Here is a 17,042-nt window from a genome sequence, read left to right as displayed (position 1 = left end):
ATTATATGAAGTACAGTATTTTCTTGACTTTTCAAAACAACTCTGACATGGCAGAAATAACCAAAATAGCTAATATTTGCAAAGAACAGTGCAAAAACAAAAAGCTCTATAAAATTTTTTAAAAATCACATTATGCTTTTCATGTTCATTTATTTAGTGAAGTAGCTATTTCTAAAATTAGCTAAACTAAATAAGAGGGAGAAACAGGAAGGTCAAAAGCGGTAGTAGCACTGGAGTCCCAGTCCTACTTGTAGCGTTGGGCTTCAAATGAATAATAAAGGTTGACTTGCATATTCCTTAATCAGCTATTTTTACAAATAAGTAAATGGAGAAATTATCAGAAACAACTTGTTTAAAGAGTAGCTGGTGATGGGGGTAGAGAGAAGACACATTTGGGCTTACTTTCCAAATATGCTCCTTCTTTTGTAACATTGTTTCATTCTGCCCTGAAGAGTATACAGAGCTACAACAGTAATAATATTTAGAAAAGTAAAATCGTACTTTTATTTGCCTTTGAAATACATCTGACCCCAATAAAAAGATCAAATGTGTTCATGCTAAACAACTCTCTTAAGGGCTGCTCAAAAATCTTACCTTTTCTAGATAGGTCTGCATGATGACTGCAGGATTTTCTAAGCAAGTTTCTGCTAACCAGGTGCCACAAACCCTCAGACATTCTGTGTATATAAGTTTTAGGTTGGGATCATTCTGTATATGAAAGCAAAATCGTAAAATGTAATTCATTATCATGACTATATAAAAAAATCTTCCACGCAGGGGAAAAAAAGCAGGTTAAAAATGTCTTTGCTCATTTGCTTTTACCTTACAACTATTTTAATAATTCCAAATACGTAGGTTTATAAAATAATCATTCTCTACTGTTTACTATTATTACTATTATCGGAACAACTCACATTTATTGAGTACTTTCATATGCTAGGCATTTCTACCAGCTTTATGTATAGTAACTCATTTAATCCTCACAAGAACCCTAAGAAATAAGTACTATTATTATCCTTAATTAGAAAACTACAACTGAGGTCAAAGAGAGTAGGTAACTTCCTTGAGTCCACACTGTTAAGCAATATTTAAACATCATATCATATGAGTTCCCAGGGCTTTCGTATAATGATGAATTCTCTAGTGATGGAGGATGTAATATAAGTTTCCATTATCCAAAAGTACAAAGAGTTGATATTCACCAAGTAGGTGTATGTCAGAGGGACATCATTGTGTCCAAACCTTTAAAACACTTCATGATTCCTACAAATGCTGCTACTTTGCCCATCATATGCTGGAGATAGAGTTGAAGAAGCAATCAAGTTTACAATAACTAAAATAGGTAATGTTAGATAAAATATTAGACATGATGTTTTCAAGGTATTTGGATTAACAACCCAATTATTCCAACTTGCTTTTTTCTAAAAGTTTTGTTCTCTCATGCATTTCCTCTTCCATTTTTTTTGTCATTTCAAATTTATAGTATCTATTTCTTCTTTGTTTCCCACATACTGTAGAAAGTTTAAAAAAATGAGGCTTATCACTGGGACAACAAGATGGACTGATACAAATGCTATAATAGGAAAAATGAATACTTTCTAAACTTCTTTTACAAATATTAATTTTCAAGACTCCTTTTAACAATTTCTTGTTCATGGGTCAAAGCTTTAATAAAAGCTTTAATAAAATTGGTAATTACTTTAAATTTTATTTTAAATATTTTAATGCACAGTAATTTTTCTTATAACAGTAAAATACGAATTTGGCCAATAGAAAAAAAGTGAACCTCTGTACAACTGGCATCCAGCTTCTTGATCATTTGCTTGAGAATACTCAGGGCAAGACTCTGTTCCTTTTTCGCCCAGAATACTTGTGCTTCCTCCAGCTGCCACTCAGAGACTCCACAACTAGCTGAATTATACTGTTTAATTTGAAATATTGCCCTTTCAGGGAGCTGAAATGAAAATGACAAATAAGAATAAATACTTTTACTATTACTACTACTACCACTACTACTACTAATAAAAGCAGTTACTACCATTCACTGAGGACTTGACTATTTGTCAGGACTGTCTTAAGTGCATCTCTAATTGCCTTCCCCAGGCCCGATGTCGGCCTATCTGTTATTCTCTTTATATAAAGACATATATATAATTATGTGTGTTTATACACAGTATATAAAATTGCTGACTTGTTATAAATACAATGAGTAAGTTAGGTAGCTTCTCATTTTTTTAACCAGGCAATTGAGGTTTAGAGAAGGTGAGTACCTTGTTCAAGGCTCAAACTCAGGTCTAATTCCAAAATGGGAAGTCTTCAACAATTATGCTATACAATGTTTTAATAGCAATCTCTGTCTCTCAAATGACATTTCTTTTTCACTTACGCTTTCTATTTTCTGGGTAATAAAAGGCAAGGTCAAGAGGTGAGATGACATAGTTTTAAATCTGATTACCTGAGTGTTCTTGAAAGTTCGGGCTAATACAGAGAGTTCTACAAGATGCTTGGTGAGAATGTCCTTAAGACACTCTCTTTGCGAGTTTTCCATTTCCTTCTCCATCAAGATCTCCAAAATGACTGTGCGTAGAGCCATTATAGGCTCCTGAAAACTAAAATCACTGTCTTTGAGAAGCTGGGAATGTTTCCACCACTTAATGTATACTTCAGAGGGCTGCCTATCTGTTGTTGATCTGAAAGCCAAATCAAAGAATTCACATAAGAGAACTGAAAAAAAAAAAACCCTGCTAATATGCAGGTTGTGAAACTTAAGGTTTAATAAACACAAAGGATTTTTTTTTTTTTTAATTGACAAATACAGGCAGTGGGCCGGATTTGGCCTGCGGGCTATAGTTTACCTATCCTTGACTTGGTCCAACATTTTCTCTTTTTTTTTTTTAACATCTTTATTGGAGTATAATTGCTCTACAATGTTGTGTTAGTTTCTGCTTTATAGAATATATATATATATATATATATATATATATATATACAGATATATATATATATATATATATATAGTGAATCAGCTACACATATACATATATCCCCATATCTCCTCCCTCTTACGTCTCCCTCCCATCCTCCCTATCCCACCCCTCTAGGTGGTCACAAAGCACCCCTGGGGGGCAGGACACAAAGGAATTTTTGCAGTAACATGACTGGAACTTCTAAAATAATATAAAATAAGGACCATAGTTTAGAAACCTACAATGTGGTCAGACCTCTGAGGGTCAGTCAGCAGAGAACCCAAGAGAGGATGAACATTTAAAGATTTTCTTTCTTTCTTTGTTTAAACTGAAGTCTTGTTGATTTACAATATTATGTTACTTTCAGGTATACAGCATAGTGATTTAATATTTTTATAGATGATACTTTCAAGATTTTCTTAAAAATACTCTTCAACCTCACAAAAAGCAGCACTTCTAAACTAACATTCTTCTGAAATGAGAACACATTCATCAGGCCTGTCATTCAGAACATCTGTACCATTAGTCCAGCTTCAATGCTCCCTGTGGTAAAAAGGACAGTCAGCAAGGAAATGTAATAAACTCATTATCTACTGTGCCTGCCAGGCACAGGGCATGACTCTATGCAAAATGGCAGCTGTTAAAGAAAGAACAATCCAATGAAGGAAATGCTGGCATCTGGCAAAGGTTTCATATACCAATCTTACTTATTAAAGGAAGAGAAAACGCATATTGTACAATCAGTTTATATGAACAGAGTGCTTCCCAGATGTTCAAACTAAGCAATACTGTCCAATCCTTTAGGCCTATTGTATGAAGAGAAATTAAGATGAAGCAAGGAGACTAAGAAGATGGTAAGGTGATGACTAGGAAATGAAAGCTCTTTTAGTTGCTTGATAAAGAAGGAAACAGGGCTTCCCTGGTGGCGCAGTGGTTGAGAATCTGCCTGCCAATGCAGGGGACACGGGTTCGAGCCCTGGTCTGGGAAGATCCCACATGCCGTGGAGCGACTAAGCCCGTGAGCCACAACTACTGAGCCTGCGCGTCTGGAGCCTGTGCTCCGCAACAAGAGAGGCCACGATAGTGAGAGGCCCGCGCACCGCGATGAAGAGTGGCCCCCGCTTGCCACAACTAGAGAAAGCCCTCGCATAGAAACGAAGACCCAACACAGCCAAAAATAAATAAATTAATTAATTAAAAAAAAAAATTTATAAAAAAAAAAAAGAAGGAAACAGTAACACAAATTCACAGGAACCAAAACTTTAATTCCTCCCAAAATGATCCTAGAGCAGCAGGTCTCAAATTTTCTAATCTCAGGGACGCTTTACACTCTTACAAATTATTGAAGATCCCCAAAGAGCTTTTGTTTATTGGATTATACCTATTAATATTTACCTTATTAGAAACTAAAACTGAGAAAAATCTAACATGTATTAATTTATTTTCAAATAATAGTAAATCGACTATATATCATATATCATAAATAACATTTTTTATAAAAAAATAACTATTCTTCCCAAAACAAAACAAATTTAGCGAGAAGAGCACTGTTTCACATTTATGCAAACCTCTCTGATGTCTGGCTTAATGGAGACAGTTGAATTCTCATCTTTGGTTCTGCATTTGGTTTGCTGTGCTATGATGTTTGGCTTAAGTATATGAAGAACATCTAGCCTCATACAGATACATAGTTGGAAAAGGGAGGAGTATTTTAATAGTCTTTTCAGATAATTGTGGCTATTCTCTGATACCTCACCAAAACTTCACTATACCTCATGAGAGAATGAGAGCAAAAAAACCAGATAACATTTTGCTATAACTGTAACAACAGTTTTGATTTCATGAACTCCTGAATGGATCTTGGGAAAACCAGGATCTCTACACCACACTTTGCGAACTGCTGTCCTAGAGCACAGGTATTTGGTACCAGCTCATCAAACTTTCCCTTTCTTCCTTATAACTCCCTAACAGAGAAAGATCCAGGAACACTGGAAAGTGAGATCACTTCCTTTTCACCATTATAAGAGGCAATCTCCCCTAAACACTTACTCCATATTCATTAACATTGACTGTTTACTAAGAATTGGTCACCAGGAAAAAGCACTAGGGATACAAAGGATTCAAGAATAAATAAGGGCTTCCCTGGTGGCGCAGTGGTTGAGAGTCTGCCTGCCAGTGCGGGGGACGCGGGTTCGGGCCCTGGTCTGGGAGGATCCCACATGCCGCGGAGCGACTGGGCCCGTGAGCCACAATTGCTGAGCCTGCGCGTCTGGAGCCTGTGCTCCGCAACAAGAGAGGCCGCGATAGTGAGAGGCCCGCGCACCGTGATGAAGGGTGGCCCCCGCTTGCCGCAACTGGAGAGGGCCCTGGCACAGAGATGAAGACCCAACACATCCATAAATAAATAAATAAACAAATAAATAATTTAAAAAAAAAAAAAAAAAAAGAATAAGCAAGCCCTATTTTTAGGGAGCTTCTAGTACAGCATGGCAGAGTATACATAAAATGACACTAATGCAATGTGATACTAAAACAGAATGGAGTATAATGTGCTATGGTAAAAAACATGAGGAAACAATTTCATCTAGGGTAGAACAGGGAAAAAGCTGTAAAGAGAAAAACACAATAGTTAAATTTTAAAAACCTGAATTTTTACAATGAAAATTTTTGAAAATGTTTATTTTAACAAGATCACAGTTCATTAGGTTAATTTACTTATATCTTGATAAAAGGAAATAAACCTACGGCTGGTCTCTATATAGTTTTTATTTTTTGAAGTCCCTATTGGTAACAGAAAGGTTATACTTTGGAATACAGTCATTTGAATCACATACCTTGAGAAAAGCTCCCCAATGTTTTCGAGCTCTCCGATGGCCTGCAATCTGCTAAGTGTAGGGTAGAGGGAATACACAGACTCAAGACTGCCCTTACACAACTCTTCCACTTCTTTAACTCTAGTGGCAGAAAAGACAAGACACTTAAAAACTAAGAAGAGGTTTGCAGGAAGATAAAATTTGACTTCCCATTATAGGCCTTGGTATGGATCTAATAATACTAACACTCACAAGCAGCAGCATAAGGTAGTAGAAACAAAGTAAGCCTTGGAATCCTACAGACCTAGATCTAAATCCCAGTTTTGCCAGTAATGGCTGAATAGCTTTGGGCACATTACTGGATTCCTCTGAACCCAAGTTTTTTCACTTCCAGTTGAAAATTAAAGAATACATACAGAAAAAGCCTAACAAAGTGGCCACCACATGATAAGCACTTAAATGGTAGCAAGTATTACTTCTGTAATAAAGTACAGGATTTATTAGATCACAAATACTGTTAAACAAAAAATGTGTTACATTTGTTTAGCCTGTTATAGTTAAGTTCTTTGTTGTGCATTATCTCATTTGTACCTCATAACAAGCCTTTAAGTATTGACCATTAGTCACCATTTTATAAAAAGGACACTAGAACGTTAAGAGAGGTAAATGCCACATAACTACTAGAGGAGAAAAGATTAAAATTCTCAGTACACTGGTCCAGGAAGAAAACAAAGGAATGGGAAACAAGAAGACCTTCTTCAGGGTTCTCCATAAATAATTGATCAGGGCTCCCAAAGGGAATTTTATTTTTAAAGGTAGAATATATTTGAACCACATAAGCAAAGAAAAAGTTATTACATAAGAAAAAAAATAACTTAACACTTTATGTAAGTACCTAACATATGAGCATGCTCTTACATCTAAAACAAAAAATTAAAATGTAACATTGGTTATATATATACAAACATTTGTGTGTATATATATGTGTATATATACCTATCAAGTGTGTATTAAAGAATTCTTTCATACAAAAAATTTAAAATATGAAGTACAGAAAACAACTATTAAGACAGGAATACTCATAATTCTTATGAAAACATGCTTGCAAAAGATAAAATTCATCTGAGCACTCATTTCTCAGATATGTAAAAGCTATGAAATTGTTAATTGCTGAATGTTTCCTCCCACTTTCGCACTGCTTTGAGTTTCAACACTGATTAGTATGAATTATTAATTACACAGGGAATTTTTTTAAAGGGGGAAAAGGGAATGACAAGGAAACAACCTGACCACAGCCACCAGGTCTTACTCCTTCACCAGTGCAAATCCTTGTGTTGAAATTATTCTTCAAGTTTTCAGAAAAGAAGCCATGACATTAAATATTAAAATACAGTAACTCTTTCTTTTTATAATACCTGGCATATTTGAGACTTTCATAAAAAGTGGAGAATTCTCCATCTCTTAGAGACTGCAGAGCATTATACAATGATTCATGGTAACTGGTTCCTTCTATTCCTTTGCTGTGAAATAATTTTAAAAATAAAAGAAAAAGACATTTAAAAATAGAGACTCCTAAGACATGTGTGCATAAACAGCTTCACCAAAAGGCAAAATTTTAAACTAAAATTAAGATATCTCCATTTTAAAAAATGCATTTCTAGAAAACTTGGTAAGAATTACAAAGAATTTTGTGGATCATTTAAATTCTTCAAGCAGAAAAAAGTGAATTTCTCAGATATTTCTCCTGGCTCTAAACATGTTATATTCTCATTTATTTACTTGATGAACACCTACTACGTGCCAGGCACTAGTCACCAGGTTCTAGATGCAGGGAATCCATTAGTGGACAAGTCAGATCAGGTCCCCATTCTCATGGAGTTTATGTTCTGGTTTGCAGATGGACAATAAATAAGAAAAATACCAGACAGTGACAAAGGACATGTAGGAAAGTAAAATAGGGTAACAAAACAGAATGACTGGGTGGCTATTTTAGGATGGACGGTCAGAAAAGATCTATCTGAATATGTCACATTATTAAACTACAGTCTGAACGACAAGTAGCCACTTTCATGGTAACAGGGGAAAAAAGAAGATATGTTTAAGGCTTTTAGGTACAAACAGGCTGGCTTGATGGAAAAAAACATGGAGAAGTGCTATGTGGCTGAAATACAGTATGCCAGGGGAAAAACAGAATATGGAGATTCACAGAGACAAGTAGGAATCAGTTCAGAGAGTAAAATGTTTTTAAAATACGAGTGCATATCTCTGATTTTACAGCAATCTAACAGTTTGAAATCTGAAAGACATTCTAATTAATGAAATTTTTTTCTATGAAAGAGATCAAACATACAATTAATATGATTTAATTTTTTCGTTTATATCATCAAAAGACTTTTTACATAAATACACAATCTTTTATTAGATTAGGTGTTTGGCTTTTCATTCAGATGACGGTACATGTAGGTTGTAAACGTTTTCTTCCCGTGCTAGTGACTTAGCAGTGTTTTTTTAATAAAAGAAAATATTTCACAAATAAACAGTCTTTCGCGTACCATCCAGCCAATAAAAGTGCCATCTAACTAAATAAAATGTTTGCAGCAGGGAGTGAGAAGGGAAATGCCTGTATTTCTCTTTGGATTTATAAACAATAAGTGAATAAGATTCTCACGAGAAAATAATTTTTATATTTCTATTTTCAAAAATATCTTGAGGGTGGAGGGAAAGGTGCCCTAATATAAGAAGAGAGTGAAATTCAGCCCTACGTAGACTTACTGCATACTGCTATATTATTTAAGCATTTAGCTTACAGCATCTACAAAACATGAAAACACAACTCCCACTACATTCATAGAGCAAGATAAAAACAGTTCATTATTCATAACTAGAAAAATGGCAATTAAAAATGTCTGAATTCTTCTTACTTGACAGAAATGCAGTGGTCCCACTGCATATTCCTCCACGCTACTTGGTAATGAAGTTCCTGTAGTTCAGCACACCACTCTTTATTTTCATGATCTAATCCCCTTAAATAGACGGAAAGAATATGGCAGAGTCCCAAATTCTGCAAGGCCTATGCAGGAGTTAAAAAAAAAAAAAAAAAGGAATCATAAATAACAGAATACTAGAGAAACAAAAAACAGCAAACATAAAAAGTAACTCTCAAAATTTTAGTAGTTCACAACATCACTTAAAATGTCAAAATATTGTTTGTGTGTTCCCCCTAAAACACAAAGATAGAGCTCAAAGGGCTCTGATATTTGATAAAAGAATGGCTAAGGAATATTAGCCAGTAACAGAAATGATAACTTCTGGAACAAACTCTAGTACAAACTATGAGAAATAGTTTACATGAGATTTTCCATACAAAGGACTTAATTCACTACCGGCCACATAGTACACAGTCAAGAAATGTCTTCTCTGTTAGCTAAGAAGATTATGACCAACAAATCTACACTATCTTTCAGGTCAGTGACCTTTCCAATTTACCTGTGTATCCCTCTGAGTTTTAATCCCAGTGCCTGAAAAAGAACCTTCAGTCTTACCTCTACAGTTTATCTGGTTGTGTAAATATTCCACTGACATACTGAAATAATCTGAGCACTACACTAGTAGCGCTTTACCAAAGCAGAAAAAAAAGTACCTGAATTATTCCTGCCTGGCGAGTTGAGGAGGAGATTGCTGTCTCGAGGTCATATGTTACTAGGGCTTTCCCCCACATTGCTTCATGTTCATATGTTCGTAGTCTATAAGAAAAGAGTTTTTAAATGCTTTTGAGTTCTACATACATGTAACTTCTTTCATAACAGAATTACTATAGCATTATCTATAAAAAAGCAATTTACCTAGTAAGGGGTTGTAATATTTTCCCTCCACCACAACCATAAAGACTATCTGGCTCTCCTATACTTCTGTAGATTTCTAAGAGCAGATCCTAAAAACATGGAAACAACAAAAATTGGAGGAGAAAACTATCAGTTTATGAATTCAGCAAATTTGAAATTATATCATTTCCATCATGTAACTCCCAACTCTACATGTTATGTTATAAAAGTAAAATATAATGATATTTAAATATATACTAAAGATACTGATCAGCAACACAACAAACTGATCCCAGACAACAGAATGACTGTGGACTACCAGAGAAGAATTGCTCATGATTTAGTGAATTAGATAAGAAATAAATCCCAACCTAACAGGCTTCTAACACATGCAAAAATAATCATAAAAACAAAAGCAAACAATCCTGTCAACAGCTAAAACTGTACATGGGAAAATGAAGTCCTACAAAGTCTGACTCTTGAAAACTGAATTTGGTAAAAATACAAGCTGTAAAGGTTTTCTCTGAGAGAAAATTCAAAGTTGCACTATGTTATAATTGGTAAAATGTGATATGGATAAAGAATTGGTTTGATGACTCAAAACTTTGTTATAAAATTTACTCAGGAAAGAATTGATTCTGCTTAAAATAATCTCAGCAAAATAAAAATGAAAATAGCAAACAAAACAGAAAGAAAAAAAGGAAAAAGAAAACAAAAATCAAAAAAAGAAAACAGAAAATTAGAAACTGCACTGCAGAGAAAATTGATCAAGAATTTAATTATCTTAATGGTATTTGCTCCAGGAAATACTTTCTAAACACAAATTGATATTGGCATAATTCTATTATGCTAATCAAACTGTTTCTATTCATAAACATGAAATAATCAAGCCCTCAGTGTTGGAACATTCAGTTCAGAAGCCTAGTACAGTGCCTGAAGCACAGGAGATACTCCAAAAACTCAGAAAAGAGGCTAAGACTATAAAGAAGCAAAAAAAGGAAAGAGAAAAATCAGGAGAATGGTATCAAAAAGGTAGATAGAACATATTTCAAGTAAGGCATGGTTGATGGTGTTAAGTGTTGATGAAACATTAAGGAAGAAGTTGAATGAAAGGTGACCACTAGACTTAGTAACATGAAGTTTATGAGTGACATTAGCAAGTGCTATTCAGTGGAGAGAGTAAAAGGAAGGAAATGGAGACAGGAAATACAGACAACTCTTTCACAAGGTTTGGCTGTGATGGAAAGGGAGAAAAAAAAGATGTCACCTTTAAGAGAACATAGGGAAAAGGGAAATGATTTTGTGTCCATTTGAAGGAGAATGTTTTTATTAAGAGTTTGAAAATTTGAATATGTTGAGAAGGAGCACGGCACAATAAAAAAAAATGTTCCCGAGAAAGAGTTGATGAAAAACAAAGCACAGAAGGAGAAACTGTCTCTGCTTTAACAAGAGGAAGATTACAATGGCAGCAGATGCAGGGAGATTTCTATGTTTGACAGTGGGATATGGTGGGACTTCCTATAATGTCCCCTATTTTGTCCAAGAAGCAGGAGGAGAGACAAACAAAAGACAGAGAAGAGACCATCAGAGGTTTAAGCAAACTGAAGAAGATGAAACTCATTTTAGAGGAATTAGGTGACCAAAGAAATTCAGTAAGAATGGGTCAATTTAAGAGTAAACATTAAAAAATGTACAGAAGAAGCAATCTGCCCTGAGATGTGACATACAATAAACAAGTAAACAAATAAAAATATAATTATAAATGTTAAGTGCTACAAAGAAAATGAACAGAGTACTGTAACAGAAAATACATGGTATAAGTTCGCCCTATGAGATAGGTGGTTTTACTTCCATCTTTCAGATAAAGGAACTCAAGGTTGGAAAGGTTAAGTAATTTGTGCAAGATTACACAACTAAGTGGTTGAGTCAGGGTTAGAACTCAAGTCTGTCTACTCCAAGGCCTAAGCCTCAAACCATGAATTTATGTATATGACAGTCCAAAAAGGTAACTTCAGTTTGAAAATCAAATGACAAATCAAATCTATATAGTCTTTATAACAAAATAATAGTCCAAAGTATAAAACAAATATTATCACTTATAATAAGGTAATATTTACCTGTAAACTTATTCCAGTTTCTTCCTTACTTTTTTCACTCAAACTGGAAATAGTTGTACTCTGGCTTCCTTCTTCAAACGTAAGACTTCTGTTTGTCACAAGAGCACCTCTTTTAACGGGAATATACTATTTTGAAGCTTGCTAATACATATACCATACGCTTTGACAGAAAAAACTAACAAAGATTACAAATAAAATATAATGAACCATTTATACTTAAAAACAATACCAGTTAGGCTTAGAATAGAAAAGGAATTTGTTAGTATTAATTCTCTGAATGAGAATTACATTTTAATCACAGTCTCGTTTATGGGAAGGCTATATGCCAAAATATGCTTATTTACAGAGCTTAAAAATAGAGCAGAAGCCCCTGAGTTCAATTCCTAAATGTTCTGTCAGTGGTTTTACCTGAAGTTTAACCTCATTAATAAACACAGGCACACAAATTAAGACCACACTTGAGACACCACTTAACACTTGATAATTTGGCAAAAATTAAGAAGTCTGATAATATTAAGTGTTAAAAAGGAAGTGGATCAGTAACACCCAAGGTAATAAAACTAATAAGTGATAGTCAGAATTAGAACTCAGATTTCTCTACTCCAAGGCCTCAGCTTTACGTATGCATATGATACTCAGTCCTACAACTAATTTCAATTCTAAAACCATGCCAGCTATACAGTGTTTATGACAATAATAATCCAATGTATAAAATAAATACTATCATAAGTGATATTATCTCTATTATTTACCTATACTTATTTCAGTTTCTTCTTTACTTTCTTTACTCAAACTAGAAATAGTGGTAGTTTGAATCCCTTCTTCAAATGTAAAGCTTCCTACTGAGCCACTTCTTCATGAACTACATTTCTGAGTTGGTATAACCACTTTAAAAACCAATTTGGCACTATCTTATAAGACTGAAAATTTGTATACCCTGCAACCCAATAATTCTACACCTATCATTAACAGGGGAATGGTTAAATGAATTGTGGCATATTCTCCCACTGGTATATTATGTGGCAGTGACAAATTAATGAACCACAGCAACACACAACATAGACAAATCTTACCAAAAAACTGAGGGAAAAAAACAAGTTGTAGGAAAGTACACATATAACTTCTTAGGAAGCTCAAAAATAAGGAAACTAAACTATATTTATGGGTTCCTACTCACATGAAAACAGTATCATCCAAACAAATGATCAACACAAAACACGAGATAACATTTACTTCTTGGAGGAGCACAGAGGGATGGGATAGAGGAGACCCATTGACAAAATGGCACTGACAACATTCTATTTTGCTTTATAACCTTTATATGTAAATATTACATATATTTTCCTTACTGGTAAGTTATGCAGAAAAAAGTTTTTAGAGGAGAAACTTGGAAAGTAGGAACAACAGTATTAGAGTCTATGATTTTGAGTCTAGAGCTATAATTCATCTAGGCAAAAAACAAGAGTTGCCAGGACTTCTGTCAGGCATTGCCTTAGGTATTAGGAATACTAAAATGCCTGAGGTGTGAACTACGACCGGTTGTCTAAATCCTGTTTGAAGGAGTTTTGACTTCTTTCTAAAAAAAATTATGGATACTAACTTTGAAGGCTCATACTTTCTCAGGAGCAAGTTAACAAATAAAACTCTGTATGTATTCCTGAATACCTAGTATAAGGCATTTTGCTATTAACTAACTTGAATAGAAAACCTAAGAGAGTAATTCATTTTTCTGACCTGACAGTGTTTGTAAACTGTTGATCTGTATTTTGCTTTTATACTTTTCCTGATCACTTTAGATTTATAAAAGTCTCAGTTCACCTGAGTCACTGAAGAAAATTAGCATTCCCTACCCTCTCTATACACCTTATGTCTGTTTGCCCTCCCCTTCCCATCAGGCATCTGAAAAAAAAAATCAAAATCAGACTGTCAAAGCAAACAGCAAGCCCCATTTGTCAAGCACTTTTCCCCTGAAGTTAACCAAAATAAAATCCAGGTACTCCTGCTTGTTAAACAAGCAATTTTGCAAAAATGTGCCACATTCTATATGATCACCTATCCTCAAATTAAAAGAGCTTTTATTTATACTCAAGTAAGAGCTCAGTTATTCACTCCTGATTAGTAAAAAATATTATTCTATGGAACCAAGATACCGAGGCACATTCAGATTAAAACTACTCCTCCTAAGTATGCAGGACTTTTGCCAAATTTTTAAGATCAAGAGTAGGCAAAAATCAATTTCTTACTCATTTCATACTTAAAGGACAACGTATCAATACTTGTCTTTGTACAAAGTCTAAGTGATCACAAACATATCACTTATACATTATACAAATGAGCTACATATTGTAGATTTTTAATTGTTTTCAATTGAAAAGTAGAAATTATAACAAACCAGAGAGTTAAGAAATATTTGAACTGGGCTCTGATTTCCGGTTCCCGGTTTTCCACAGTCCAAAAACCATACTGCTTCTAGCTTAATGACAATCCAAAGTAGAAATTATAAGTAGCAAGCATAAGAAATGCATCAATGTAACACCTCTTTGCTAATTTTGTAATATGAGTGATTTTGTCATGGAAAAGTGAGGATAACTATAAAAATAAACACTAAGCTATTTGAAATAACAAAGATTTGAGGAGGGCAGTTGGGACAATAAACTGTGTATTTTTTACTCTTCGACTTTCCTGGCTGTTTTTTGCTTTTCCCTATTATCTAGTATACTTGTTAGACTTTTATGAGAGTTCTAACTCAGAGGAAAAGCAAATTAAAGTAGTAGAAATACAAGGTAGATAAAATAATGAAAGTGATTTAATCACAGAAAGCAATCAGTTACATTACTTCTAGTCAATAAGTAAAATGGATCTTCAATAAACTGAGGGAATAGTGGTAAACAATTTAATTGAAATTAGGGAATCAACCATTTGAAAAATAATTATTGATCACTTATATTAAGTTCTCAATGCTAGTTACTATGGGGAATACAGAGGAAAATAAGGATGATCTCTGTCCCCCAGGAGCTTGCTATGTGTATAATTTTTATAATTCTTAAGTAATAAACATCTCTATTTCAGAGAATTGCTTATTTCTTTAAAAATTTTTTATTATCATTTCTCTTTAAAAGGTAGACAACGTCTATCTAAAATATCTTTTAAATGGGAGTGACAGTAAAATAAATGTTTAATATATATCTTTAATGAAACAATGTCAACACCAATTTTACAAACAATAACTTCCAAATTCCATTACCTTTTCTCTTGATCGTCCATGTTCTTCTTATCTGCATATATTTCTACATAGAGCAATGCTGTAAAATGAGCAGCACAAGACTGAGCTACCTTGGCAACCTCTAGATAATTCAATTCCAGCCAGAAAGCATCATCAAAAACTGTTCCTGAAGAAGGTCTAAAGAAAAAAATTTAAATATCTAGTCATGTCCATTTCTTTAACTTAAATGTCAAAAGAAAAGTATGTTGATATAGAATCCAATGGTAGCAAGTGCTAGTGCTAGTTAAAAAGAAAATTACATTTAAATAACCAAAAACAACATACCCCCAATATATAACTATGAACATCTAAGATAACATAGCTGAAGAGCTCCATCACTCTTTTTGGATCACACACCTCTTAGAAATTCTGATGAAAGCTATGCACCATCATCCCATACAAATTTGGGGTTCATATACGCCCTCCACTGAGGGATCCATCAACCACAGGCTAAGAATAGGCTATACAGAATAACTAATAACACATACATGAGTGTTTTTAAATGGCCAATTCAATGAAAATATTGTTTCTTCTAAGACACATTTACATGTCTTTCCTATTGCAGTTAATTTTCTTCTTAGTTGCCTAAGTTGAGGTTATTTAAAAAAAATCTCCCACCGTGATAACAGTAGGCCGTAACTGGAAAGAACCATGATATTATCTTTTTCAAAACAAACATTATAGAGATGTGACATGGTAGTGGTTAAGAGCATTGGTATTAGCGTAGGATACTCTAGCTAGGTTCAAATCCAGCTGGTTCACCTACTACAAGCTGTATGAATTTTGGCAACTTAACTTCTTAAGGCTCAATTTCTTTATTTGTAAAATGCAGAAACAATATATACCTCAGAGAATAGTTGTAATGAGTAAACAATGCTTACAAAGCTGGTGAATAAAGTGCCTATCACATAGCCAAGACTTAATTGTAGCTGTTCTGAGAAACGTGAACCTGAACTCAGGTCCTTACCCTTTATTCTATGTCCCAGTCATATTCTCTCAAGGAATCTTCTTCAAGGTCGTATTCAGAATAAAAACTTAATGTTGAGAAACGTTATCTTCTCCAAGGCCAACTAATGTCAATACCATTCTAACTCAATGGTAAATAAAAAATGAATGATTCAGAGGTGAAACTGCCTCCCAACACTGAGAAAAGACATGTTTCCAGCTATAGTTAAAGCTTCTTATGGGCTTTCTCACAAGAGGATTCAATACAAAACAATATGGTGAATCAGTAACTTTCTAACCAGAAACACAAACCCTGAAAGGCCTAACACTTCTTTTTCTAAGAGTGGGATGGAAAGGAATGAGGGGGATATAGAGGAGTTAATTTTTAAGATGTAAATGGATTTAGGTTAAATAATTTTTCAGTTTTCCCCTACCATTCCCTCCCATTTTTATCAACCACTGCCACTACCACCAAACAAACTAATGAGACATCAATGACTACCTATTCAAGTTATAGACCTACTACATTATTTCTTCAAAGTTCTGGTCAACTCTGGAGCAGTACAGATCAGTCAGACCATCCTCTCTAGCAATTCCTGCACTCACTGTTAAAAATCTCAAGAGAAATAATAGGAACAAAAATACTATATTATAAAGCAATCGAGAAAATAAACACTGCTATAGCACAGCATCACTATATAGAACCACAGATTTTGAAGACCATGGTACACAGTAAAGAAACTTATGTTTCATAATAAAGATACATGCAGGAGCTTTTTACATAACTCTAGCTACTTCTGAGACAAAGTGTAAAGAGAAATGTTAAAAGAGGAGTAATGCAACTAAAAGTAACCTGGAAAATCACTTACTCCTTTCCTTCACTGTAAATGAAATAAACTAAAGCCCCCAACGACTGAATGATTTAGCAAAGATAACACTGTTACTATTACAGTTGGGGCTCAGAGTTCCTACAGTATTCAATATCTTGTAAGTTATTTTGTAATAACCCATAATAGAAAATAATCTGAAAAAAAGTACATATATATAACTGAATCACTTTGCTGAACACCTGAAACTAACACAATATTGTAAATCAACTATACTTCAATTAAAAAAAA

The 17,042-nt window shown here is 34.1% G+C and overlaps 2 protein-coding genes across 8 annotated transcripts in view; one reads left to right on the top strand and one right to left on the bottom strand.

Annotated features, from left to right (window-relative positions):
* The window catches only part of ATM (ATM serine/threonine kinase), a 142,826-nt gene that overhangs the window by 31,251 nt on the left and 94,533 nt on the right, over positions 1-17,042 (bottom strand). For 6 of the 7 annotated variants that reach the window (XR_014267987.1, XM_082476826.1, XM_082476827.1 and 3 more), the window contains 10 exons: positions 14,962-15,117; positions 11,718-11,826; positions 9,622-9,710; positions 9,420-9,522; positions 8,701-8,849; positions 7,195-7,299; positions 5,801-5,920; positions 2,456-2,690; positions 1,787-1,954; positions 595-708 (listed from right to left, as the gene is read on the bottom strand). Coding sequence is in view for 6 of the 7 variants with exons in the window: in XM_082476826.1 (XP_082332952.1) it covers positions 595-708; positions 1,787-1,954; positions 2,456-2,690; positions 5,801-5,920; positions 7,195-7,299; positions 8,701-8,849; positions 9,420-9,522; positions 9,622-9,710; positions 11,718-11,826; positions 14,962-15,117 (1,348 nt within the window). In the remaining variant the exon portion in view is untranslated. The remainder of the gene's footprint in view (positions 1-594; positions 709-1,786; positions 1,955-2,455; positions 2,691-5,800; positions 5,921-7,194; positions 7,300-8,700; positions 8,850-9,419; positions 9,523-9,621; positions 9,711-11,717; positions 11,827-14,961; positions 15,118-17,042) is intronic. The other variant, XM_082476830.1, reaches the window with a different exon arrangement.
* LOC309667894 (protein MFI) overlaps positions 1-17,042 on the top strand; it is a 182,589-nt gene that overhangs the window by 156,700 nt on the left and 8,847 nt on the right. The window lies entirely within an intron of this gene.

Source organism: Balaenoptera physalus (genome assembly GCF_965194825.1).
Source record: "Balaenoptera physalus genome assembly, chromosome: 10".
Taxonomy (NCBI): domain Eukaryota; kingdom Metazoa; phylum Chordata; class Mammalia; order Artiodactyla; family Balaenopteridae; genus Balaenoptera; species Balaenoptera physalus.
The sequence above is the reverse complement of the archived record's forward strand: the minus strand, read 5'-3'. Positions and strand labels throughout refer to the sequence as shown.